The sequence below is a fragment of the Lissotriton vulgaris genome, chromosome 7 (assembly GCF_964263255.1).
Source record: "Lissotriton vulgaris chromosome 7, aLisVul1.2, whole genome shotgun sequence".
Lineage (NCBI taxonomy): Eukaryota > Metazoa > Chordata > Amphibia > Caudata > Salamandridae > Lissotriton > Lissotriton vulgaris.
The window spans coordinates 330,194,471-330,220,981 of NC_141695.1; the positions used below are offsets into that span (position 1 = coordinate 330,194,471).

General features: G+C 48.0%; 1 protein-coding gene across 1 annotated transcript in view; it reads right to left on the minus strand.

Moving 5' to 3' along the window:
• The window catches only part of LOC147701495 (transient receptor potential cation channel subfamily M member 4-like), a 1,534,183-nt gene extending 1,532,567 nt beyond the window's left edge, over positions 1-1,616 (minus strand). Inside the window, exons 1-2 of the mRNA XM_086929348.1 lie at positions 1,581-1,616; positions 1,249-1,316 (exon numbers count right to left, since the gene is read on the minus strand). Coding sequence (XP_086785474.1) covers positions 1,249-1,316; positions 1,581-1,616 — 104 coding nt within the window. The remainder of the gene's footprint in view (positions 1-1,248; positions 1,317-1,580) is intronic.
• Between the last annotated feature and the right edge of the window lie 24,895 nt (positions 1,617-26,511).

Below are 26,511 nucleotides of genomic sequence, written 5' to 3' on the forward strand. Positions count from 1 at the left end.
TGGGGTGGAATTGTTGAGTGAGGAGATGAGCTGGTCGTCGGTGATTTTGGCCCAGTTTCTTTGTGGAAGCAGGTGCTGGTGTCTGTGGATGGTGGGTGTTCTGAAGGTGAAGTGGGCGCAACGATGGTCGGTCCATGGGAGTTCGGTGGTGTGGCTGAAGGTGATGGAGTTTCCTGTAGTGAAGAGGGGGCCGAGGATGTGTCCTGCTGAGTGCGTGGGCTCGGTCACGATCTGGCAGAGTCCAATGTTGTGGAGGTTGTCCAGGAGGCATGTGGTGTTGGGGTCCAGTTGATTGTCGAGGTGGAAGTTGAGGTCTCCCAGCAGGGTGTAGTTGGTGGATGCGATGGCCTGTGGGGAGATAATGTCCGTGATGGAGTTGGCGAAGGGTCCGCGGGGTCCAGGGGGTCGGTAGATGAGGGTTCCTCGGAGGGCGGCAATGGGGCTGGCCAGTATCTTGAAGTGAAGGTGTTCCATCAGTTCTGTGGACTCGTCAGGGAGTGTGCTCAGGCGGAGGCTGGATTTGTGGACGATGGCGATTCCTCCTCCTGGGTGGGTGGGGCGGTCCTTCCTGTAGATCTTGTATCCTTGGGGGATGGCAATGGTGATGTCCGGTCCCGAGGTGGCGTTGGTCCAGGTTTCGGTGAGGAATGCTACGTCCGGGGTGGTGCTGTCGAGGAGGTCCAGGATTTCTGTGGCGTGTTTGTGGAGGGATCGGACGTTGAGAAGGATGCATTGCAGGGTCTTTGGTTCGGTTGTGTTCTTGTGGGCGGGTTGTGCTGGATCCGTGTTCTTGGCGGTGCTGCAGGTGTGCCGGCAGCGGTGACAGCTGAAGGGTCCATGGGTGTCGGCTGGTGATGCTAGCTTGCAGTTGTTGTTGCAGCCTGGGTTGAGTGCGTGGAGTGCTGCTGGGTCGTAGCGTTGGCGGGGCGGAGATCCAGGGTTCCTGGTGCTGGTCGCGGACGGGCGCAGACGTGCTTGCCTTTGACGCGCCTTCGGTGCACCAGCGGCGTGCCATTAAGTAGGGGTCAGGGAGGGCTGGACAGCTGGGAGGCGGGAGCGGGGAGAGGAGCTGGATTGGGCCGGTCGCGCTGGGGGGGAGGGGCTGCGGGGGCAGCAGCGGCGGGGAAAGGTAAAGGGAGGAAAGAAGGGATAAAGAAAAAAGGGAAAATAAGCAGAAATAAGGCACAAAAGAGCAGAGATGCAGAAAAGGGCAGAAAGGTGAAAGATGGAAAGGTCTGACAGTCTTACCCGTTCACGCCGGTGTCCTCGATGAAGGTCGTGCATGTTTTCTTCTTGATGTAACGGGGGATCCAGTACTGAAAGAAAAAAAACAAAAGCCTGTTAAAAGCAGCGTAAACTCATTCATCCGCACGCATCTTCACATCCTCGGTGGGGGCTCGTAAGAGGCAGCGGAGGCACCAGGGAGTGGCGCATTCCATTTCACCGAAAACAGATGAGCGATGAGAAAATACTGCGTAGTTATTATTCACAACAACCTACAGAAAAATAGGTAAACATTTTCAACTATACACATATCCTAAAGTGCAAGGTTGAGCAACTCACTTGTACAACCCTCTTACATCTGTTTGGGGTGGTACTGGACTAAAAATAACCATGCATCCCTAACCCACGTCCAGCCTCTGTCCCAGCAGGCCATGCGGCCCATGGAGAAGAGTCAATGACTGAAGGAGACTCCTACTTCAAACCCCCACCACCACCCCTAGCCCGCAGCCTAGGAGAAAGTGTTCGGAATATCATCACTTTTAATTCACAGGTCACGAGTCCATGAAGTAACTTTTCAAACAACTATGCCTTTGACCCTGCTTGCAGGCAGGTCACCCCCACGCCGCTGCTCGTCACCTGACTGCCCGGTTCCTGCCTCCTTGTTCCTGTTTTTTTTTCCTTCCCCTCTGCCCTGTGCGCCAATTCCTCCCACCCCCCGCTGTTCCAGATCAGGCACTTTCCCGCCGCTGCTTCCCTGCAGCCCCGCCCCCCTGCACACCCATTCGCCTCCCCGCTCTCCCGCCTCCCAGCTGCTTCTCCCTCCCAAGCCACCTCATATGCAGGCCGAGAAGCGACTGTGCAGCTCGCCTAAGGCAAGCCCGTCTGTGCCCGTCCGCGCCTGGACCGCGCCCAGCGCCAGAACCCCTGGACCCTGCAAACGCCACAACACCAAAATCCACTACGACGCCAGCACCCTCCATGTACTCAACGCCGGCCAAAATCACACCTGCTTCCAGGCCACCCCTAAACGGACCCACGGACCCTTCTCCTGCCACACCTGCAGCTTCACATGCAACAGAACCACCAAACCTCCAAGGACTGGACCCAACCACGCACAACCGCACCCAACAGCTGCCTTGCCGCTGCTGGAGCAAAGTCACAGAAGACCAGCTGATCACCTCCCTCGCCAAGAACCCACCCACCGACCCCACCAACCTAGATGCCGCAGCCCTAAACCTCAGACAGTGGATCGTCATCGACAACTGCGCCAACGCCCTCACCCTCACCCCGCTCAAGAAACCCTCCAACAGCCACGCCAACAAGAGAGCCACCTGGTTCACCGACGAGCTCCAGACCTCTAAACGTGCATGCCAGAAACTGGAGAAGACATGGCTCCACGAATGCACACCGGACAACCACGCAGCCCACAAGGACGCCACCCGCAGACACCACCACCTCATCAGATTAGCCAAGAGATCCTCCTCAAAGACCGCCTAGATAACAACGCACACGACAGCAAAGAGCTCTTCAGCATCGTAAAGGAACTCTCCAACCCCAGCGCCAGCGACATCCGGCCCTCACAAGAACTGTGCGACTCACTAGCCATCTTCTTCCACCACAAGATCGCTGACATCCACGACAGCTTCAACACCACAACCCTCCCTGCGCCAGACTCCACCTCCCCTGTGAACACCACCAGTACCAACCGCCTGACCTCCTGGTCCAACATCAACGACGACGAGACGCCCAAGGTCATGAACTCCATTCACTCAGGATCTCTGTCTGACCCGTGCCCACACCACGTATTCAACAAAGCAGACGCAGCCATCGCACCCCACCTAAGGAAGGTCATCAACATCTCCTTCGAAACAGCAACATTCCCGGACAGCTGGAAGCATGCCGAAATCAACGCCCTCCTCAAGAAGCCCAAAGCGGACCCCAAGGAACTCAAAAACGTCCGGCCCATCTCCCAGCTCCCGTTCCTGGCAAAGGTCATCAAGAAAATGATCAACATGCAACTTGCTCGCCACCTGGAAGACAACAACATCTTGTACCCGTCCCAGTCCGGATTCAGACAAAACCACAGCACAGAGACAGCCCTCTTCGCCGCCACAGACTACATCAGGCGCCAACTAGACAATGGCAAAACATCAGCCCTCATCCTCCTGGACCTGTCAGCTGCCATGGTCTGCCATCGCACTCTAAAGACAAGCCTCATAGAAGCCGGAATCCAAGAGAAGGCTCTTGACTGGATCACGTCCTTCCTCTCCGGCAGAACTCAGAGCGTCCGCCTCCCACCCTTCCGATCCGAAGCCACCGACATCATCTGCGGCTTTTCCCCAGGGCTCTTCCCTCAGCCCAATGCTGTTCAATGTCTACATGGCCCCCCTCGCACACGTGGCCCGCCATTACGACCTCAACATCATCTCCTATGCCGACGACACCCAGCTCATCCTCTCCCTCACCAAGGAACCACACACCGCCAAAACCAACCTCCACGAGGAAATGAAGGCCGTCGCCGACTGGATGAGGAGCAGCCATCTGAAGCTGAACTCGGACAAGACAGAGGTGCTCATCCTCAGACCCACCCCCTCAGCCTGGGATGACTCCAGGTGGCCGACCACACTGGGAACAGCACCAACACCTACCGACCATGCACGCAATCTAGGATTCATCCTCGACTCCTCCCTCTCCATGTCTAAGCAGGTCAACGCCGTCTCCTCCTCCTGCTACAACACCCTTTGCATGCTCTGTGGGATCTACAAGTGGATCCTGACCGTAACAAGAAGAACGGTGACACAGGCCCTCGTCAGCTGCAGACTGGACTATGGCAACACACACTACACAGGAATCCCAGCCAAACACCTACGACAACTACAACGCATCCAAAACGCCTCCGCCCGAATGATCGTCAACGTCCCCCGCCACAGCCACATCACCCCCACCTGAGAGACCTACACTGGCTCCCTGTCGACAAGAGGACCACCTTCAAGCTCCTCACCCAGGTCCTTCTCCTACCTCACCGTCAAGACCTGGAACACCCTCCCTACCCACTTTTGGCAGACCCAAGACCTACTCGCCTTCAGAAGACTCCTCAAGACCTGGCTCCTCGAGCAGTAGCAGGACACCCCTACCCCTCAGCGCCTTTGGACCCTCACGGGTAAGTAGAGCGCTTTACAAGTACTTTGATTGATTGATTAGTTGATTGACTTTGCCTCGGCATGGATATTAATGTCCACACACTCACACCCTTAAATCAATTACAACGAGAGGCCATGGGGCTTAAACACCAGACAGAACTGCTAAACCTTGGAAGAGAGGAACAGGGTTTGAGTCCCAGGGACAGCTCAAAAAGTCAACCTGACCTTGTGTCATGTAATCTGGTGCTCATGTGAAGTGCTTGAATGCTCTTGGGCTACATTCGCACTAGGTCATGCTATGTACTTTCGTACAGCACTCCACTCACCTGGGACGGCATCCTAGCACTGAGGCAGGAGCTGTGGGGCCAAGCCAATGGCCGGGCTTGGTGTAGACACAGGTCTTTAGTTTCTTGCAGAATTCAAGAACTGAGGCGGCGACTCCGATGTGTAGGGAAAGGTCGTTACAGGCTTTAGGAGCGAGGTAGGAGACGGCAGAACGCTGGATCTGCATACAAGTTATGTAAAACTGAACCAGTCAAACTGAAACAAAGTCCAGAAGAAGGTCCCATCATCTACACTTAGCATATAACCTAGGAGGCTTCACTGTGCTCTCAGCACTCCCACCTCAGTCACTTTCGGAGCACACGCTGAAGTAGGACAGTGCCCCCACATTCGCAGTCTCATTCATGCCACCTCCCGTGCAGTGCATGTGCCTTTTCTGTACTTCTACTGCACTGACACAACCTTTGCCTTCTATATCTTTGCATTGCTGGCGGCAGAGGGCTTGCCTCTGTCAGTGCAACAGCGACATCACCCATCAGAACCCTCACCTGCCTTGTCCAGATCTTGTCTCATTCTCATCAACACCAGCGATTATATCCATGTGTGTTCCAGTGCAGCCCTGATCATGCCCAATATGTGCATCTGCATCACCAGTCTTACCCCTTAGACCTTCTGTAATGGTGCATCACATATATCACTTCCAGAAACCTTTGACCCTTCTGTACCTGTGCATCACAATAATTATGTTTAAAAAAACTTTTTTTTTTTTTAAGTACAACACTTGAAAACCAGAGTTCATCTAATGCATCTTTAATCTACATATACCTACTTCCTTTATGCATCTATATACCTTACATATACTTGGATCTAAATATTTATTACTTTTCTCCTAAAAAAGCACGTTCAATGACCTACCCTATTTCTCACCCCCACACCTCTATCAATATCTTTAATCTACATAAACTTACTTCCTTTATGCATCTATATAATTTCCATGTATTTATGGATCTAAAAAGTACTTCCTTCTAATTCAGCATATCCAATGCACTACCCTATTTCTCACCCTATGCCTCTCTCAATATATCTTCTAACTCAACTCTCTGACTCATCTCAAACCCCATACCACTACTATAAGCACGGGGACACACTGGCTAGTGTAACCAGGCGCTATATAAGCTCAGTATTATTATTATTTTAAAATCCCCAAAATAACCCTTTCTAGACTCTACCCCTCCTTGCATCATCTGACACCTATTTTACTATACCGACCCCCCAAAACAAGCCTTTCTAAACTCTTCCCTCTGACTCTACCACTCCACATCCCTTTTTTACTCATTCTAAGCCTCCTCCTACTGCTATGACCTAAACAAAGTCTTCTATCCCTCCACTATATCTTTCAATCAAAATAAAAGACTAACATGTCCACTTCTCAAACTTCATATTTCACTATACTAATTTACCAGTAATCCTTTATGTGCTACTCGTTGAAAAAGTGCTTCAACACCTCATCAGAGGTAGCAAGCACTTTATAAATGCAGACCATTTCCCCTTTTCTATCCCTCCACTACCCTTCGCCATCCAAATAACTGAATAACATATCCATCACCCAAATCACTCTCATATTTCACTATACTAATTCAACACTAATCCTTTATGGGTTCCGTAGTTGCATGCTACTCGCCAAACAAGCGCATCAACAACCCATCAGGGGTAATAAGCTGTATATAAAGGCAAACCCTTTTCCCTCTTCTATCCCTCCTCTACCCTTTTCAATCCAAATATCTAACATATCCACAACTCAAATTACTTTCATATTTCACTATACTAATTTAACACTTATCCTTTATGGGTTCCGGAGTAGCGTGCTACTCGCCAACAAAGCCCTTCAACACACAATCGGGGGTAACAAGCGCTATATAAATGCAAACCTTTTTTCCCTCTTCTATCCTTCCACTATCCATCTGAATCCAAATAACTGACTAACCTATCCATCACTCAAATTACTTTCATATTTTACTATACTAATTTAACACTAATCCTTTGGGGGTTCCGGTGTAGGGTGCTACTTGCCAAAAAAGTGCTCTGACGTCTCATCAGGGGTAGTGAGTGCTATATAAATGCAATTATAATACAATGCAATACCCATATCACCTCCCGAGACCTTTGTCCCTTCAGTACCTGTGCATCACATATATCACCTCCAGAGACCCTTGTCCTTTTTACACCTGTGCATCAGATATCGCTCTTCTAGACACCCTTTTCGCTTTGTACCTGTGCATCACAAATATCACCTCCAGAGACCCTTGCCCCTTCTGTACCTGTGCATCACAAATATCACCTCCAGAGACCCTTGCCAATGCTGTTCAATGTCTACATGGCCCCCCTCGCACACGTGGCCCGCCATTACGACCTCAACATCATCTCCTATGCCGACGACACCCAGCTCATCCTCTCCCTCACCAAGGAACCACACACCGCCAAAACCAACCTCCACAAGGAAATGAAGGCCGTCGCCGACTGGATGAGGAGCAGCCATCTGAAGCTGAACTCGGACAAGACAGAGGTGCTCATCCTCAGACCCACCCCCTCAGCCTGGGATGACTCCAGGTGGCCGACCACACTGGGAACAGCACCAACACCTACCGACCATGCACGCAATCTAGGATTCATCCTCGACTCCTCCCTCTCCATGTCTAAGCAGGTCAACGCCGTCTCCTCCTCCTGCTACAACACCCTTTGCATGCTCTGTGGGATCTACAAGTGGATCCTGACCGTAACAAGAAGAACGGTGACACAGGCCCTCGTCAGCTGCAGACTGGACTACGGCAACACACACTACACAGGAATCCCAGCCAAACACCTACGACAACTACAACGCATCCAAAACGCCTCCGCCCGAATGATCGTCAACGTCCCCCGCCACAGCCACATCACCCCCCACCTGAGAGACCTACACTGGCTCCCTGTCGACAAGAGGACCACCTTCAAGCTCCTCACCCACGCACACAAAGCACTCCACAACGCCGGACCATCCTACCTGAACAGCGGACTCAGCTTCCACACCTCCACCCGCCAGCTCCGCTCCGCCAGCCTCGCCGCTGTCCCCCGCATCCAATGAACCACCTCCGGCGGCAGGTCCTTCTCCTACCTCACCGTCAAGACCTGGAACACCCTCCCTACCCACATATGGCAGACCCAAGACCTACTCGCCTTCAGAAGACTCCTCAAGACCTGGCTCCTCGAGCAGTAGCAGGACACCCCTACCCCTCAGCGCCTTTGGACCCTCACGGGTAAGTAGAGCGCTTTGCAAGTACTTTGATTGATTGATTAGTTGATTGACTTTGCCTCGGCATGGATATTAATGTCCACACACTCACACCCTTAAATCAATTACAACGAGAGGCCATGGGGCTTAAACACCAGACAGAACTGCTAAACCTTGGAAGAGAGGAACAGGGTTTGAGTCCCAGGGACAGCTCAAAAAGTCAACCTGACCTTGTGTCATGTAATCTGGTGCTCATGTGAAGTGCTTGAATGCTCTTGGGCTACATTCGCACTAGGTCATGCTATGTACTTTCGTACAGCACTCCACTCACCTGGGACGGCATCCTAGCACTGAGGCAGGAGCTGTGGGGCCAAGCCAATGGCCGGGCTTGGTGTAGACACAGGTCTTTAGTTTCTTGCAGAATTCAAGAACTGAGGCGGCGACTCCGATGTGTAGGGAAAGGTCGTTACAGGCTTTAGGAGCGAGGTAGGAGACGGCAGAACGCTGGATCTGCATACAAGTTATGTAAAACTGAACCAGTCAAACTGAAACAAAGTCCAGAAGAAGGTCCCATCATCTACACTTAGCATATAACCTAGGAGGCTTCACTGTGCTCTCAGCACTCCCACCTCAGTCACTTTCGGAGCACAAGCTGAAGTAGGACAGTGCCCCCACATTCGCAGTCTCATTCATGCCACCTCCCGTGCAGTGCATGTGCCTTTTCTGTACTTCTACTGCACTGACACAACCTTTGCCTTCTATATCTTTGCATTGCTGGCGGCAGAGGGCTTGCCTCTGTCAGTGCAACAGCGACATCACCCATCAGAACCCTCACCTGCCTTGTCCAGATCTTGTCTCATTCTCATCAACACCAGCGATTATATCCATGTGTGTTCCAGTGCAGCCCTGATCATGCCCAATATGTGCATCTGCATCACCAGTCTTACCCCTTAGACCTTCTGTAATGGTGCATCACATATATCACTTCCAGAAACCTTTGACCCTTCTGTACCTGTGCATCACAATAATTATGTTTAAAAAAACTTTTTTTTTTTTTAAGTACAACACTTGAAAACCAGAGTTCATCTAATGCATCTTTAATCTACATATACCTACTTCCTTTATGCATCTATATACCTTACATATACTTGGATCTAAATATTTATTACTTTTCTCCTAAAAAAGCACGTTCAATGACCTACCCTATTTCTCACCCCCACACCTCTATCAATATCTTTAATCTACATAAACTTACTTCCTTTATGCATCTATATAATTTCCATGTATTTATGGATCTAAAAAGTACTTCCTTCTAATTCAGCATATCCAATGCACTACCCTATTTCTCACCCTATGCCTCTCTCAATATATCTTCTAACTCAACTCTCTGACTCATCTCAAACCCCATACCACTACTATAAGCACGGGGACACACTGGCTAGTGTAACCAGGCGCTATATAAGCTCAGTATTATTATTATTTTAAAATCCCCAAAATAACCCTTTCTAGACTCTACCCCTCCTTGCATCATCTGACACCTATTTTACTATACCGACCCCCCAAAACAAGCCTTTCTAAACTCTTCCCTCTGACTCTACCACTCCACATCCCTTTTTTACTCATTCTAAGCCTCCTCCTACTGCTATGACCTAAACAAAGTCTTCTATCCCTCCACTATATCTTTCAATCAAAATAAAAGACTAACATGTCCACTTCTCAAACTTCATATTTCACTATACTAATTTACCAGTAATCCTTTATGTGCTACTCGTTGAAAAAGTGCTTCAACACCTCATCAGAGGTAGCAAGCACTTTATAAATGCAGACCATTTCCCCTTTTCTATCCCTCCACTACCCTTCGCCATCCAAATAACTGAATAACATATCCATCACCCAAATCACTCTCATATTTCACTATACTAATTCAACACTAATCCTTTATGGGTTCCGTAGTTGCATGCTACTCGCCAAACAAGCGCATCAACAACCCATCAGGGGTAATAAGCTGTATATAAAGGCAAACCCTTTTCCCTCTTCTATCCCTCCTCTACCCTTTTCAATCCAAATATCTAACATATCCACAACTCAAATTACTTTCATATTTCACTATACTAATTTAACACTTATCCTTTATGGGTTCCGGAGTAGCGTGCTACTCGCCAACAAAGCCCTTCAACACACAATCGGGGGTAACAAGCGCTATATAAATGCAAACCTTTTTTCCCTCTTCTATCCTTCCACTATCCATCTGAATCCAAATAACTGACTAACCTATCCATCACTCAAATTACTTTCATATTTTACTATACTAATTTAACACTAATCCTTTGGGGGTTCCGGTGTAGGGTGCTACTTGCCAAAAAAGTGCTCTGACGTCTCATCAGGGGTAGTGAGTGCTATATAAATGCAATTATAATACAATGCAATACCCATATCACCTCCCGAGACCTTTGTCCCTTCAGTACCTGTGCATCACATATATCACCTCCAGAGACCCTTGTCCTTTTTACACCTGTGCATCAGATATCGCTCTTCTAGACACCCTTTTCGCTTTGTACCTGTGCATCACAAATATCACCTCCAGAGACCCTTGCCCCTTCTGTACCTGTGCATCACAAATATCACCTCCAGAGACCCTTGTCCCTTATGTACCCGTGCATCACATCTCTCACTTACTGAGACCCTTCTTTTTTTTTAACCTGTGTATCAAATATATCACATCCAGAGAACCTTGTCCCTTTGAACCTGTCCATCACATATATCACCTTCAGAAATCCTTGTCCCTTCTGTACCCATAGATCAACGATCTTACCTCTACAGACCCTCATCCCTTCTATACCTACGCATCACCGATCTCACATTCACAGACCCTCATCCATTCTGTACCTATGCATCACTGATCTCCCCTCCACAGACCCTCCTCCCTTCAGTACCTGTGCATCAACGATCACACCTCCACAGACCATTCTCCCTTCTGTAACTACACATCACCGATCTCACTTCTACAGACCTTCCTCCCTTCTGTTTCTATGTGTTAGAACTGGGGATCTTTAGTTGGCAATGGTATACACCTTTGACCAAACAGGAAACCTTGCTTCTAAGTCAGGGAAAGGGGATTACACTACTGGATAACCCCTGCTCACCCCCTTGGTAGCTTGGCATGAGCAGACAGGCTTATCTCAGAGGCAGTGTATTAAGTATTTGTGAACACACTCAGTAATACAGTGAAAACACCACAGATGGACACAACACAGGTTTTATAAAAATAAGTATTCTTAATATAGACTTAACACAAGACCACAAACGACAAAAATCCACAATACTGTACTTAAAATAGACTTAAAGATGGTAGAAGTCACTTAGTTCAAGTTGATGATAAATGCGTCACAGCTCTCACAAAAGAACCTGGATGCGTAACGCAAAACGAACAAAAGGCTCGCAGAGGGGAGATGTGTTGATTCCTTGCCTCGGGGGAGACGATGCGCCGCTCCACAATGCTTCCGCAGAGTAGGGGCTGAGACGTGGTCCTTACAGGAGAGGAGATGATGTGTAGATTCTCATACTGCGGTCCGGTTACGATGCGGGAAGATGGTGCCTCAATGCGATGCGACAATCCGGTGTGATGCGATAAGATGGTGCCCTTGATGCAACAACATGAAGACAATGCGTGCACGCCCGGCAGCCGTGCGGCGAACTCTGTTACTTTGGAGCCGCGACAGACCCTGAAACATGCTTCTCCGATGATGCACCGGCGACCCTTGTGGTGGCGACATGCTTCTCCGGTGATGCGTTGGGTAACAGCCTTGACGAAGGCACGCTTCTCGAGTGATGGGGTGGTGACCTCTGTGGCGATAACACGCTTCTACGGCGATGCGACTGCAACAGCTGCAAGTGCGACTCCAGTGCTGCAAGCCCACCAGCAGCATTTGATTTACAAGCCCTGGACACACATGGTGCACTGTACTAGGGTCTGACAAGTAAATCAAATAACCCAATCATGGAGTCACTAATCAAATATCAATTTAACATAGGGAGCACTTGCACTGTGGCACTGGATATTAGTGGCACAGTGCCCAAAGCATCTAACCAGATCAAAAGCAGAGGAAGCAATCAGTAAAAAAATGGAAGGAAGACTCACGTCAATGATATCAGGTCTAACACATGGTCCTTCCAGTTGAAATGTGGGGAGAACTGCCCTTCTCCTTGGGAGTTCTCTTCACTAAGGTGGAAAAATCTGGACAGACCATCAGCATTGGCGTGTTCTGTACCAGGTGGTGTTCCACTGTAAAGTCCATCCCCTGTAGGGAAATGGACCACCTGAATAACTTTTGGTTCTAACCCCTTATCTGCATCAAACATCTGACTGGCCTTTGGTCTGTATGACCCCGGAAGTGAGTTCCAAACAGGTATGGTCTCAACTTCTTCAGTGCCCAGACCACAGCAAATGCCTCACGCTCAATTTGACTCCACCTCTGTTCCCGTGGATGTAACCTCCTACTGATGAAAGCTACAGGTTGGTCTAGGCCCTCCTCATTAACCTGTGAAAGAACAGCCCCCACACCATGCTCTGAAGCGGCTGTTTGAACAATTAATTCCTTTGAGTAGTTGGGCGCCTGAAGCACGGGACCTCTCTAAGTAGGGCTTCAGGCAGCTAACATGCAGGGCACGCAAAGGGTTCCTAGGAGATTGCCAGTTCACCAAATCGGTGCTATCCCTCTTGCGCTCCACCACCTTAAATGGTCTGGTCCAACTGTCCTGGAACACACAAGGCTGTACAGGGTTCATGACCCAAACTTTCTGTCCAGGTTGAAGCTCAATTAGAGTGGCATTCTGCTCGTACCACCACTTCATTTCCTCCTGGCTGGCTTCCAGATTCGCCTGGGTGAGTTGTCTGAATCGCCGAGTCTGGTTCCTGAAGGCCAGCACGTAACTGTATACATCCTGAGGAGTTTTCCTGGGAGATTGCTCCCAGCCTTCCTTGACCAGACTCAAAGGTCCTCTTACCGGGTGTCCATACAGCAGTTCAAAGGGGCTGTACCCTAGGGACTTCGGTGGCACCTCACTGTAAGCAAAAAGAAGACCTGGCAAGAGGACGTCCCACTTACGCCTCATAGGTTCCTCAAGACCCATAATCATGCCTTTAAGGGTCCGGTTGAATCTCTCAACCAGCCCATTACCTTGGGGGTGATAAGGAGTGGTTAACTTGTATGTAACACCGCACTCCTGCAACACGGACTTCATATAGTTAGATATGAAGTTGGTTTCACGGTCTTACACCACCTCTCTGGGGAACCCCACACGGGAGAAAATCCCCGTCAATGCACATCCCACCACAGGGGCCGTCACTGTCCTGAGCGGGTTGGCTTCCGGGTACTGGGTAGCATGGTCCACCAAGACCAGGATAAACCTGCGGCCCATGGCAGTCTTGGGGTCCAGTGGCCCCACAATGTCAATGCCCACCAGTTCAAAGGGGATACTGAATACAGGAAAAGGTTGGAGAGGAGCCTTTCAGCTTCCTTCCACTTTTCCCACTTGCCTGGCAAGTTTGGCAAGTCCTACAATGAGTGTCTGAACTCTTCAGCATCTGGGGCCAATAAAAGTGGGTGACGAGCCTTTTAAAGGTCTTGTCCTGCCCCAGATGTCCAGCTTAAGGCACATCATTGGCCAACCCCAGTAGGAAGACTCTGAAGTGCTGGGGTACCACCAGCACATGGGCTGACCCAGCCTCAGCAACCCTGGGCTCTGTACACAGGAGGTCGTTCTCCCAGTAAATCCAATGTGATCCAGACTGATCACCTGCTGCCTGATTTGTGGCCTGTTTCCGCAAACCCACAAGACGAGGGCAGTTCTGCTCTGCACAAAATTCTTCCCTGGAGGGTTCTTCTTCTTGCTGTAATGGGTCAGCTCAGGTAGGTCCCCCAGTTCAGCAACTTGCGCCCTTGTAGGTTCCAGGGCAGCCCCCTCAAGGTGTGCCTCCTCCTGGACAGTGGAAACAATGGGGGCTGGTTTTCCGTGCCCTCTACCTCTTCTCTTTAAGGCAGGTTCCTGGGCCATACTTCCAGGCTCCAGGATCTCTTGGACACCCTTACTGGCTGCCATAGACTGAGTGGTCACACATGCCCACTCAGGCAGACCCAACATCTGTAAATGAGCCTTCTTCTCCACCTTATCCCAAGGGGAGATCTCTAAATCATTATTCAACAGACAATCAACAGGCATGGCTGGCCACACAGCTACTTGGAGAGTACCCGATACCCCCCCACTCAAAAGGAACCTGATCCACCTTGCAGTGGCTCTCTGTGTTGTCAGCAGCAACAACGGATAAAATGCTCTGGTGTCTCTAAGACCGTCTACTCTATGACCATTGATGGTCACCCACTGCCTGTATTTTTTAGTGTTATTAGACAGCTGAGCCTTAGGGACCATCTCAAAGTCTCTTAAGGAGACAAGGGACATTTCCTGCGGACCCCACCCACCCTGGGCACCCATCTCCTCCCCTCCCAGGGCTACACTCACCATATGACAGGGGGGTGCCCGGGATGGCACATACTGATCCTTTTGGGGACACTGGGGATCATACCAACGATGTCCCACTTGCTTACATTGAAAGCAGGTAGCAGCCCTCCTGTGAACAGGTTTACCTGTCAGGGGCTCTGGCTTTTTCTCAGGGGGAGACGGGGAACCTTTTCCTTGGTTCCCTTGGGAATTACTTTGGGGCCCTTTCTGGAACTCCCTCTGTTTACCCTTGTCCCACCACTCTTCTGCTGGGAAACCTGCTCACCTTTGGCTGAGTCTCCCACATGACCCTTGTGGCCCCCAGTACTGACCCAGCGGTCAGCTTCCTCAGCAAGCTTCCTAGGGTTAGTTAACTTGCTATCAATAAGGTGCTGGCGTAGCTCTGGAAACAATTAGCAGACAAGTGCTGCCATGCAAACAAATCATAGAACGCTTCAAAAGTATCCACTTTGCTACCCTTCACCCAACCATCCATACCTCTGCAAAAGAAAGATACATATTCTACCCAAGTGGTTCCCTCCAGCTTCTTACAATTCCTGAATCTTTGTCCATAGAGTTCTGGGGTTAAACCACTCCGTGTCATCAGGGCTTCCTTCATGTGGGCATAAGACACTGGGTAGGTCTAACAAAGTATCCCTCCCTTCACTCACAAAGCGGCCCCTTAACCCAGCTCCCCCATCCTTCTCAGGGACCCGGTGGGGTAACATTGCTATCTCATAGGCTGCAAACCACTGCCCAATATCTTTGATGACATCCTTGGGGACATATACCCTGCCTTCTGAAGGCACCGATGGTGCGCTGCAACCAGAGGGGTTGATCTCTAAGCCCTTTGCCTTGATCTCGAACTCCCTCAACATCCTCTCATGCTCCATTCTCATTCTCTCTCTCTTTCCAAGGACAATCTGTTATTCTCTAATTCCCTCTGACTCTCCATCTTAAGCTTAGCCATCTCCAGCATGTGCACCCTTTTTCTGTCCCGGTCTTCCAGCTCTCTGGGGGACAGGTCTTTGGAAGAGATGCTACTGCCAGGTGGGGACGGTACCCCTTCCCTAGCTGGAAACACTGGCCTATCCAGTTGCTCATCTGCATTCCCAGTTGGCTCCACCACCAGATATGGGGCATTTCTTGCTTCTACCCTGGCCCTCAGCACCTTTTGGTAGTCATCATTTTTGGAAATGGCTGGTGTAGCAACTTTCAATTTCTTGCAGAGATGCTTGAGCTGTTTTAAAGTGTAGGTTTCCAACCTCTCTTCCTCAAAATCTAGATCCAGAGATGCAACAGATGCTAATTTACTTTGGTTTTTCTTTGATCGCCATAAGTTGGCAGGGTATGCTCAGACGTGAGTGCCTTGCTCACTTTGCCACTGGATTCAAGCAAGCCGGGCTGAAGACGGCTGAAATGCCAGAAACCGGTCCTCGGTAGCTTGTTTCCGGTACAGGGAAGGCATGGCTTGGCAGTTCCGGCTGGACTGTTCCCATGAGGCACAGGGTCAGACTGATTTGCATATGGCCATGTCTGAACTGGGGTGGCAGAGTGGGCTAAAGAATGGTGATGGATTAAACCCTGATCAGTTGACTGGGGGTGAGTGCTTGTATTGTCAACGCTCCGTCCATCATTTCCTTTGGTTTTTCTTTGTTCGCCATAAGTTGGCCGGGTATGCTCAGACGTGAGTCCCTTGCTCACTTTGCCACTGGATTCAAGCAAGCCGGGCTGAAGACGGCTGAAATGCCAGAAACCGGTCCTCGGTAGCATGTTTCCGGTCCAGGGAAGGCATGGCATGGCAGTTCGGGCTGGACTGTTCCCATGAGGCACAGGGTCAGACTGATTTGCATATGGCCATGTCTGAACTGGGGTGGCAGAGTGGGCTAAAGAACGGTGATGGATTAAACCCAGATCAGTTGACTGGGGTGAGTGCTTGTATTGTCAACGCTCAGTCCATCATTTCCTTTGGTTTTTCTTTGTTCGCCATAAGTTGGCAGGGTATGCTCAGACGTGAGTCCCTTGCTCACTTTGCCACTGGATTCAAGCAAGCCGGGCTGAAGACGGCTGAAATGCCAGAAACCGGTCCTCGGTAGCTCGTTTTCGGTCCAGGGAAGGCATGGCTTGGCAGTTCGGGCTGGACTGTTCCCATGAGGCACAGGGTTAGACTGATTTGCATATGGCCATGTCTGAACTGGGGTGGCAGAGTGGGCTAAAGAACGGTGATGGATTAAACCCAGATCAGTTGACTGGGGGTGACTGCTTGTATTGTCAACGCTCCATCCATCATTTCCTTTGGTTTTTACTTTACTCATGGCAGTAAGAATTGGCAGGAAAAATTAATTCTACCAAAAATAAGTTTGTGGTTGTGTTTGGTCTGCACACTCTAGTAGTGTACACCAATCACTGTATATGAGTCACAAATGCAAGTCCAAATCCTCACCACTGACCACCAATGTTAGAACTGGGGGTCTCTAGTTGGCAATGGTATACACCTTTGACCAAATAGGGACCCTTGCTTCTAAGTCAGGGAAAGGGGATTATACTACTGGATAACCCCTGCTAACCTCCTTGGTAGCTTGACAAGAGCAGACAGGCCTATCTCAGAGGCAGTGTGTTAAGTATTTGTGAACACACATCTTTGTTTGCAGATCCGCTTATATCCCAGACGATTTCCCAAACTACTGAATGGGATAAATTGGGTGAACAAAAAAGAAGTCGCATACGGGCCATTTTACATGGAACTATGCTCAAGGAATACCTTATGAAGAATTCAGCTCCGAAGGGATTAATAGTTACAAATGCACCTAGGATTTTTCTTGATGATGCGGTGTTCAGGAAGGAATGGGCCCAGATTGCCTGGCACTGCACCCGTGATTGGGCAGTGCTAATAATGAAGACTGCACTCCGTCTCTCAGATGCCCTATTGATCGAGATCCAACAAACTGAGAGTCATTTTAGAACAACCTTAACTGGGTATAAAAAAAGACTAGATGACCTCCACAAAGAACTAAATAAATATAAGGAAAATCTAGCACAGTCTAAGGCGCAGAAATTCCCAAAAGACCTCAAACGTTGGTCCTATGCAAAAGTCTACCCCTATGCAAGCCCGGACTATGAATCACCAACTAAAACGGATTACAACTCTGATACGTCAGAAGATTCTAACTCGAGTGGCTCTAACCCAGTGAGTGCGGGTAAAAGAAATAGAGGCAGAGGAAGGGGCAGAGGCTTTTACAATCAAGGGTGGCAACCATACCAACAACGAGGAGTTAATTACCAGCAGAATGCCTTTCAGCAACCCCCTCAGTTTCCACCAATGATGGGCTGGAACTCAGCGTTTGGTCCCCCACATCATCCACATTACAATCCACATATGTTCCCCCAACCTTTTTTAGGGAGGGGTCGGGCGGGAGGGGGAGACGCAAAGGCCTCAGCCAGGTACACTGGGAACCAACCGAATCTGTGGGCGACAACACAAGAAGCAAGACGCAGGAACAGAGAGCAGGACCTAGCAACCAGAGACTTTGATCACAAATCTATCCTCGGTTATCCTCAGCCCAGCGGAGACACAAATCCTGGACAAGGGTCTTAGTTTTATACCAACCCCACGCTTAGACCGCTTCAAATTACTCTGCGAATTGACAGAATTCTTTCGTAAGCTGCGTTTAAAAAGTTATTTTGAAAAACAAACCACAGAATCTTCACAGTCCACTCAGAGTGATACCAGCTTCAGGTTAAAATCCACTTTTACCCCCCCTCCACACACAATACCACCGGAAATATTAGCTTTTGAACAAGCTGTTCTGAATGAAGTTGGGTCTCTAGTGGAACCCACGCCTTTCAAGAACTTAACAGCAAGCGAGTTCCAAGCTATACAATCACTCCAGAACAACTCTAAAATTGTGATTAAGAGTGCTGATAAGGGGGGTGGCATAGTTATTCCGAATGTGGAAGATTATGACAGAGAATGTCGCCGCTTACTCAGTAACCAGACCAACTATGTGCGTTTGAGAGAGGATCCATCCGAAATCCTTAAAGCTGAAATGAATGAACTAGTAACAACAGCAGACCATGAGGGCCAAATAACTAAGCATGAGGCTGACTTTCTAACAACTACAGAAGGGAAAATACCATATTTTTACACCCTTCCAAAAAGCCATAAAGGTATCCATCCACCGCCGGGCAGACCTATTGTCTCGGGTTTGGGTTCGCTTTCAGAGCCACTTTCTAAGTATTGTGACTTTTTTCTGAGACCTCTTATACAATCCACCAGCTCCTATATAAAAGACACCAAAAGTTTACTCGACATGTTACGGACAATCGAGATACCTGAGGAACCCTGTGTCCTGGTATCATTAGACATCGAGAGTCTATATACGTGTATACCCCAGGATGCCACGATCAGGGTGATCTCTGAAGTATTGGAACAATTCACATGGGAATACAAAAATCACGTACCTTTGTAGTGGATTGTGCTACTCTGGCACTGAAACGCAACTTTTTTGAGTATGAAGGAAGCATTTATCTCCAAGCCACTGGAACATCTATTGGAAGTACATTCAGCCCCAGTGTGGCGGGGTTGTACGTGTATAATTTTTAGTGTGAGCACATTCTTCCATCAACCAATCCCTTTTCATCTAATGTTATTCTATGGCAACGGTACATAGATGATGTGCTGCTAGTTTGGAAGGGTGAGGAGGATGCATTGCGATCCTTCTTCGATTGGGTTAACAACCGTGACTCGCATCTCAAATTCACTTTTGAATTTGACAAAGAGAGAATTGTTTTTTTGGTTGTCACCATCATGCAAGTAGGCAACCAGTTACGGTCTAAGACCTACTATAAACCAACAGCGAAAAACAATCTTCTTCATTACTCTAGTTTTCATCCCCAACCGTTGAGGGAGAATCTCCCTTTTGGCCAGTATCTTTGTATATGAAGAAACTGCAGTGAGATCACAGATTTTAAAGATCAGGCACAGGATCTCCCTACAAAATTACAAAAGAGAGGCTATCCAGATCATCTCATTAAAAAGAGCTGCAAGAGGGCTCAAAACCAGCATAGAGATGCTCTGTTGGAAAATTACCCCAGAGACACTTCGACTGAGACACCCATAACATGTGTGACGACTTATAACTCAGCGTCCACTGTTGTAAGTCGATGTATCAACAAGCACTGGCGGATACTCACGAGTAACAATCATGATTGGGAGAAGCCCCTTTTCTATTCAAGAGGGAGAGAAGCCTAAAGGATTCTTTGGTCCATACTCGCCCTAAGATACAACATAAAGAGACCGAGGTGAGTGTACTTAACGCATGGGGCTTTCCGCCTCTCAATGGTAATTTTTCCTGTGGGGGGTGTAGTGTTTGTCATTTAACCTCAAGCACTACAACATTGAATCTTGAGCCTGGCAAACAATGGCAACAAAGAAAGCATACAAATTGTAATTCTTGTAATGTTGTTTATTTAATAGTTTGTCCTTGTGGTTTAAAATACATAGGAATGACCAAGAGACGGATTAAACTCCGAATCTGTGAACACCGGAGCAGCATTAGGTGTCAGAAGAGTAATACCAAATTTACTAAACATTTTTTACAGTTAAAGCATTCCCCAAATGACATAAACTGGACAGTGATCGAGCAACTGAATCAGGGCTCAGAAAACAGTTTGTTCGAAAAAGAGTAAAGGTGGATTTATCACCTTTCCTGTCATGTGTCAGGATTAAAGTATGACATTCCTTGGGGCACAGTGTTGAGACACTGACAATATCAGGAGGATTTCTTTTCCCCTCGTTTGGTCTTTCAAGAATGACTTTGACACACTGATAGCCGTCTATTATGTTCATATATACTGTTCACTCCTAGCGAGTGCATGTTGTCAATGCGATGCTCATAATATACCTTAAAAAACCGGTTCTATGTGCTGCCTAGTCATAATCTCAAGGATTAATATCACATTGGCACTCTGTCTAGGCTTTGTGAGACTGGCGTTCCCCTGTTTATGTATTGAGGCTGCTAACTGTTAATAGGGATTCAATGTCCCAATAAAGTTATGCCAAAAAAGAAAAAAACGACGAAAACAGAGTTACCAATCACCTGTACCAAACGAAGGGGGTTTGTTTTCTTCACCGTTTACTTTGAGAATAGTTTGTCCTCATGAGGCTAATCTGATCAAAATTGTAAAATGCATGACTGATGGCTCTTAAACACGAATTTCGGATTATTTTCGCGTCAAATTCACCACCGGTTATTGGGCTTACTAATTTGGCTGTTCACTGAAATAATTGTTTATTACAGCCAAAAGTTTCCTGTTTTCGGGCGCAATAATGGGCTATGTTTTTATTTGGCTCGATGTTATGATTCAATAAAGTTACGTGGTGGCATACTTCCGATCCGGATGTAGTCAAGACACATTAACTGGACCGGCCGTGTCATCAGCGTTCTAGTTCCGCTGAACGAACGCGATGACGCGGTATCTTTCGGGCAGCGGAAGTGTGCCGAGTATGTCTGTGGCGGCGAGGCTTTGTGCAGCAAGTAAGTGAAACCGGCGGGCTCTTTCACCTCTGACCCATGATTAAGAGACGTGGGCTCTATTAAGGCGCAATTATATGTTTTTTCACTTTGCTTTCAGATTGTGCGCAATGTGAAGTAATTGCCCCCACTGCGAGCCTATGTTGCACATTCAATCCTTATGTGTTGTAAGTGTATATGCTGCACATTCAATTGTTATGCGTTAAAAGTGTACCTGTAATCTTCCAAAGTTGTGTGTTTGTAATAATTACCTTCTCCCCCGTTTTTTGATCGGAGGAGTTTTTTTTAAAAGGGATGTTGCACTATTTGTTTAAACGTAACTACAAGGAATTACATCTAACCTGGCGGCATCTAGACCATATTGCGTAATTGCCACCTAAAGGTTCATGTAGTTTTTAAAGGGACACTGCTTGGTCTCTATATTTTCTCCTACAAATAAGATGTGGTTGATGATAAATCACAGACTGCTAATGGTTGAGTAAACCACATTTGCGTGATAAAAGTTGTATCATGGGAAGAGAAATCTATTTAGATAGGCCAAATTATTGATAAGGGTATAATTGAGTACTACAAGTTACGAAGCAACTATTATATGAATTTTTCATATTGTCATCAAACTGTTTTTTGATTCCATTTCTTGCAGGTTTTGGCCCCTAGGGAAATCTAGGAGTGCCTACACGGGTATAAACCGTGAGTTTTACACTTTTCACATATATATCCTCACGGAGAGGACACGCCTTAGCGTGCGTGGACCGCCTGGGGATTAATTTGGTCCTGAAGAAAGCTGAGCAAAATTGAGCATTACACAGCTGAAACATGTCGACCTATTTTTAATAGGACTCAGCGGTTCAAATAAAGACCGCGGCTTAGTCCTTTTCACTTGTTTTTAATGTGACCAGCTGTCCATTTAATAAAGTTGTTTAAGGTACAGCTGTTATCTTTTAACCTTGCACTCACCACACATGAGCATACTTTTTTCCATTCACAAAAAACCAGCTCCGCTGTAAATCAGGCGTTGTAGCACACTGGGGGGACATTCGATCTCCCCAGTGGGAACCCTATGATGAAAGAATGTCACCGTCAGGGTGAGTGAGGGTTCTTCTTAAGAAATAGAGTTTTTCTTTTCCACCGTTTTCACGTTTTGCTTTGATCACTGATTGGTAGTTTTCAGGCTTTTGTTGTATCACGACAATATGATTAGAGCACCTTTGGTTACTCTTATGTTGTTGTTCTATAACGCACACAGTAATACAGTGAAAACACTACAGATGGACACAACACAGGTTTTATAAAAAAATAAGTATTCTTTATATAGACTTAACACAAGACCACAAATGACAAAAATCCACAATACTGTACTAAAATAGACTTAAAGATGGTAGAAGTCACTTAGTTCAAGTTGAGGATAAATGCGACACAGTTCTCACAAACGTACCTGGATGGGCAACACAAAACAAACAAAAAGCTTGCAGAGTGGAGATGAGTTGATTCCTTGCATCGGAGGAGACGATGCGTAGCGCCTAAATGCTTGCGCAGAGTAGGGGATGCATCTTGGTCCTTACCAGAGAGGAGGTGATGCGTAGATTCTCATACCGCGACCCCGTTACGATGCGGCAAGATGGCGCCTCGGTGCCATGCGATAAGATGGCGCCCTTGATGTGATGACGTGAAGACGATGCGTGCACGCCCGGCGGCCCTGGGGTGAACTCTGTAACTTTGGAGCTGTGACAGGCCCTGCGACACGCTTCTCTGGTGTTCGACGGCGACCCTTATGGTGGCGACATGCTTCTCCGGTGACGCGTCGGCTAACAGCTTTGATGAAGGCACGCTTCTCTGGTGGTGCCACGGCGACCTCTGCGGCGGCGACACGCTTCTTCTCGATGCGTCGCGCTTCCAGCTCCCAGCGACACGCAGGCTTCTGCAGATATAATTCTCAGCAAGGAAATTCAGGGGGGAGCTGGTGGTGAAGTATTTTGTCCCTGAGACTTAAGCAGGAGGCAAGCACAAGTTCAAGCCCTTAGAGTAATATTCTGCAAGATGATGAAGGTTCTTTGAAAGTTACTTCTCCTTTCCTCAGCAATAAAGAAACCACTGCAGGCCAACCCAGCACACTGGCAAGGGGGGCAGGCCAAACTCCTGCAGCATCCTTGTTGTTCCAGAAGTTATCTAAAGTCTTAGGGTCTGGGTACCCATATTTATACTGCAAAATATGTTGTCCTCTGAAGGCAGAGGGGCCTGTACCTAGTCAATACCAGTTCTGGTCAGTCCTGGAGCACTTTGTTGGCAAGACTCCTTTCCTTTCACAGAGTACGCCAAGGACATCAGACACACCATAAGAGATGGAGCCAGCATTGTGGAAGGCAGGCACAACCCTATTTAGTCCCAGATGCTACTTCTGTCACCACTCCTCATGCAGATAGGTCTATTCAGCCTTGTGCTGACTCACCCTGTCTCCTGGAGCCACCCCAGCCCCTGTCACTCATAAACCAGACATGGAATACACAACCTAGCAGAGGCAGGCTTGGATGGTTAGGGAAGAAAATACCTACTTTCTAAAAGTGGTATTTTGAAACACGGAATGTTAAAACCAACTTCACTAAAAGATATATTTTATCATTCTGAGTTCAGGCATACTAAACTCGAATTTCTACCTAGTTCCCTGAGTCAGTTAGTATTATAAGATGTCATAATCAAACTGCCCATTCTGGCCTATGGGGAACAGGTAGCCTTGCAATAGTTAAAAACTAAAATGGCTGTAATTCACTATTAGGAGATGCCACACACATCGGGGCATGACCTACCTTTTACATACAATGCACCCTACCTAGGGCCTACCTTAAGAGGGGACTATAATGTAGAAAAGGGAAGGTTTAGGGACTGGCAAGTGGGCGCACTTGCCAAGTCAACATGGCACTACTAGACTACATACTGGCTCTGCAATGGAAGGCCTGAGACACACTTTAAAAGCTGCTTTTGTGGGTGGCACAACCAGTGCTGCAAGCACACCAGCAGCATTTGATTTACAAGCTCTAGGCACACATGGTGCACTGTACTAGGGTCTGACAAGTAAATCAAATAACCCAATCATGGAGTCACTAATCAAATATCAATTTAACATAGGGAGCACTTGCACTGTGGCACTGGATAGCAGTGGCATAGTGCCCAAAGCATCTAACCAGCAAAACAGATCAAAAACAGAGGAGGCAATCAGTAAACAATAGAAGGGAGACTCACGCCAATGATACCAGGTCTAGCACTATGTATCACCGATTTAACCTCTCCAGACCTTCCTCCCTTCTGTACAACAGCGACACTGATCTCACCTCCACTACTCTCATCCTTTCTGTACCGACGCATCACCAATTTCACCTCCACAGACCATCCTCCCTTCTGTACCTACACATCGATGATCTCACCTTCATAGACTATCATCCCTTTTGTACCTGTGCATCACAGACCTCACCCTCAGAGGCCATCACCCTGTCTGTGCATGTGTAACACTAATCTTACTGTCAGCCCTTCTAAGCCTATGCATCACTGATCTCACTGCTAGAAACCCTCACACCATATGTCTGTGTATGAACTGGTTTCACACCCAGGACACTCACCCTTGTTTACCTGAGCATAACTGATGTCACGTCCAGAGACCCTCACACGCTTCACAACCTGTGGCTCACTGATCTCATGCCACATAACTAAGCATGGGCGAATTTTGCGAATCTGGCGTTCGCGAATTAGCGTATTTGCGAACTCGCAATCTGCAAAATCCGCGAACTCTCGCGAATTTGCAGATTTTTTTTTTGTGTTCGCAAGGGTTTCTGCCAGTTTGCGAGGGTTTTGTACCAGTTCGCAATTGCGAACTTACTTGTCGGCTCACAACGGTCATGACTTTGTTGTTTCTACGTCTGGTTCATCATCACAGGTTCACAGCACCCTCGGTTTCACCACTGCCACCCTCTGATTCACCCATGCCACCCTCTGGTACATCACTGCCACCCTCTGGTACATCACTGTAGATTATGGGGGGGGAAGCAAGCACACCTGCCCTGCTTCAACTGACATGAATTAATTTGGGGTTGATTAATGTGTCACTGAATTTAAACTTCCTGTCTGGCACCTGCTTCCTTATCTGTAATTTGCTTTCTGTTGCAGTGCAATTTTTTTTCCCAGGACCTTTGTGGCCCACTTGTAGCTATTCTATGAGCCTGCTGTGAGGGTCAGAGCAGGGTCATAGAATAGTTGCAAGTAGGCAACTGAACTCTGGAGGGGCCCCTCAGGAAGCACTACAGGGAATGGTTACTAATGATGAGTTTGAACTTTTGCACCTGCTGAGTGCTTTCAGTTTTACAAAACTCGTTTTTCTGCAGGAACAGCAACTGTAATGCCCCAAACAAACTTACTTGTGAAAGTTGATTTCTAATCCAAAAGTGATCCAAAGAAAGTCAAAAAGGCCTCAAATACAAAAAAGTGCAGGCAAATGTCAACCTGAGGAGTTATTCTGATAAAAATCATCATTTTCAGAAGGTTTATGCTGCTTGCTGGTGGATTTCTTGTGCAGAATTGCAAATTTTGTAATTTCGCGAGTGCGAGATTGTTGCTGCCCGCCGCATCTACATGTTCGCAATTGCGAACTCTCGCGATGCGTCGCCAAACTCCCGCGGGATCCCGCAGCAAGATCCAAAATGGCGCAGCACTCGCAAAATATCGAGAAGAACAACTCGGCAAATGCTGAATGACGCTAAGTGAACGCCGCACGCCGCAATATTGTATCACCAAGCAAAAAAATTTGCTGCGTGCGAATTTGCGGATTTCCGATAAATTCGCGATAGTTCGCGGATTGCGAATTTACCGAAAATCTGCAAAATCCACAAGCGGAACGGATTTTCCGCCCATGCTTACACATAACCTCACTTCTGCATCTTTGCATCACAGACCCTCACCCTTCTATACCTGTGCATCGCTGATGGCACCACAAAAGACCATCGCCCTTCTCTGCCTGTGGATCACTGATCTTGCCCAGGGACCCACACTCTTCCTGTGCACTACTGATCTCACCTTTTGAAATGCTCCCCCCTTCTATACCTGTGCATCACCAGTTGCACCCTCCGAGACCCTAATCTCATCCATTGGCATCCCTGATCCCACCCCCTTCTGCACCTGTGCAATGCCCATCTGACCTGCACAAGCACTCACTCCTTCTGTACCTATGCATCACTGATCTCACCCTGGATGCCCTCGCCCTATCTGTGCATGTGAATTACTGATCTCACCCTCAGCCCTCTGTATCTATGCATCACGATCTCACCTTTACAGACCTTCCTAACTCGTGTACCTAAGCATCACCGATCTCATGTCCACAGACCATCCTCCCTTGTGTACCTATGCGGCACCGATCTCACCTCCACAGGCCCTCATCCCAGTTGTACCTGTGCATCACAGATATCACCCTCCGAGACCATCAATCACCCTGTCTGCACATGTGTAACACTAATCTTACTGTAAGCACTTCTAAGCCTATGCATCACTGTCAGTCAATGAACTTCATTCGGTATTTAAAAAACACCATAAAAGT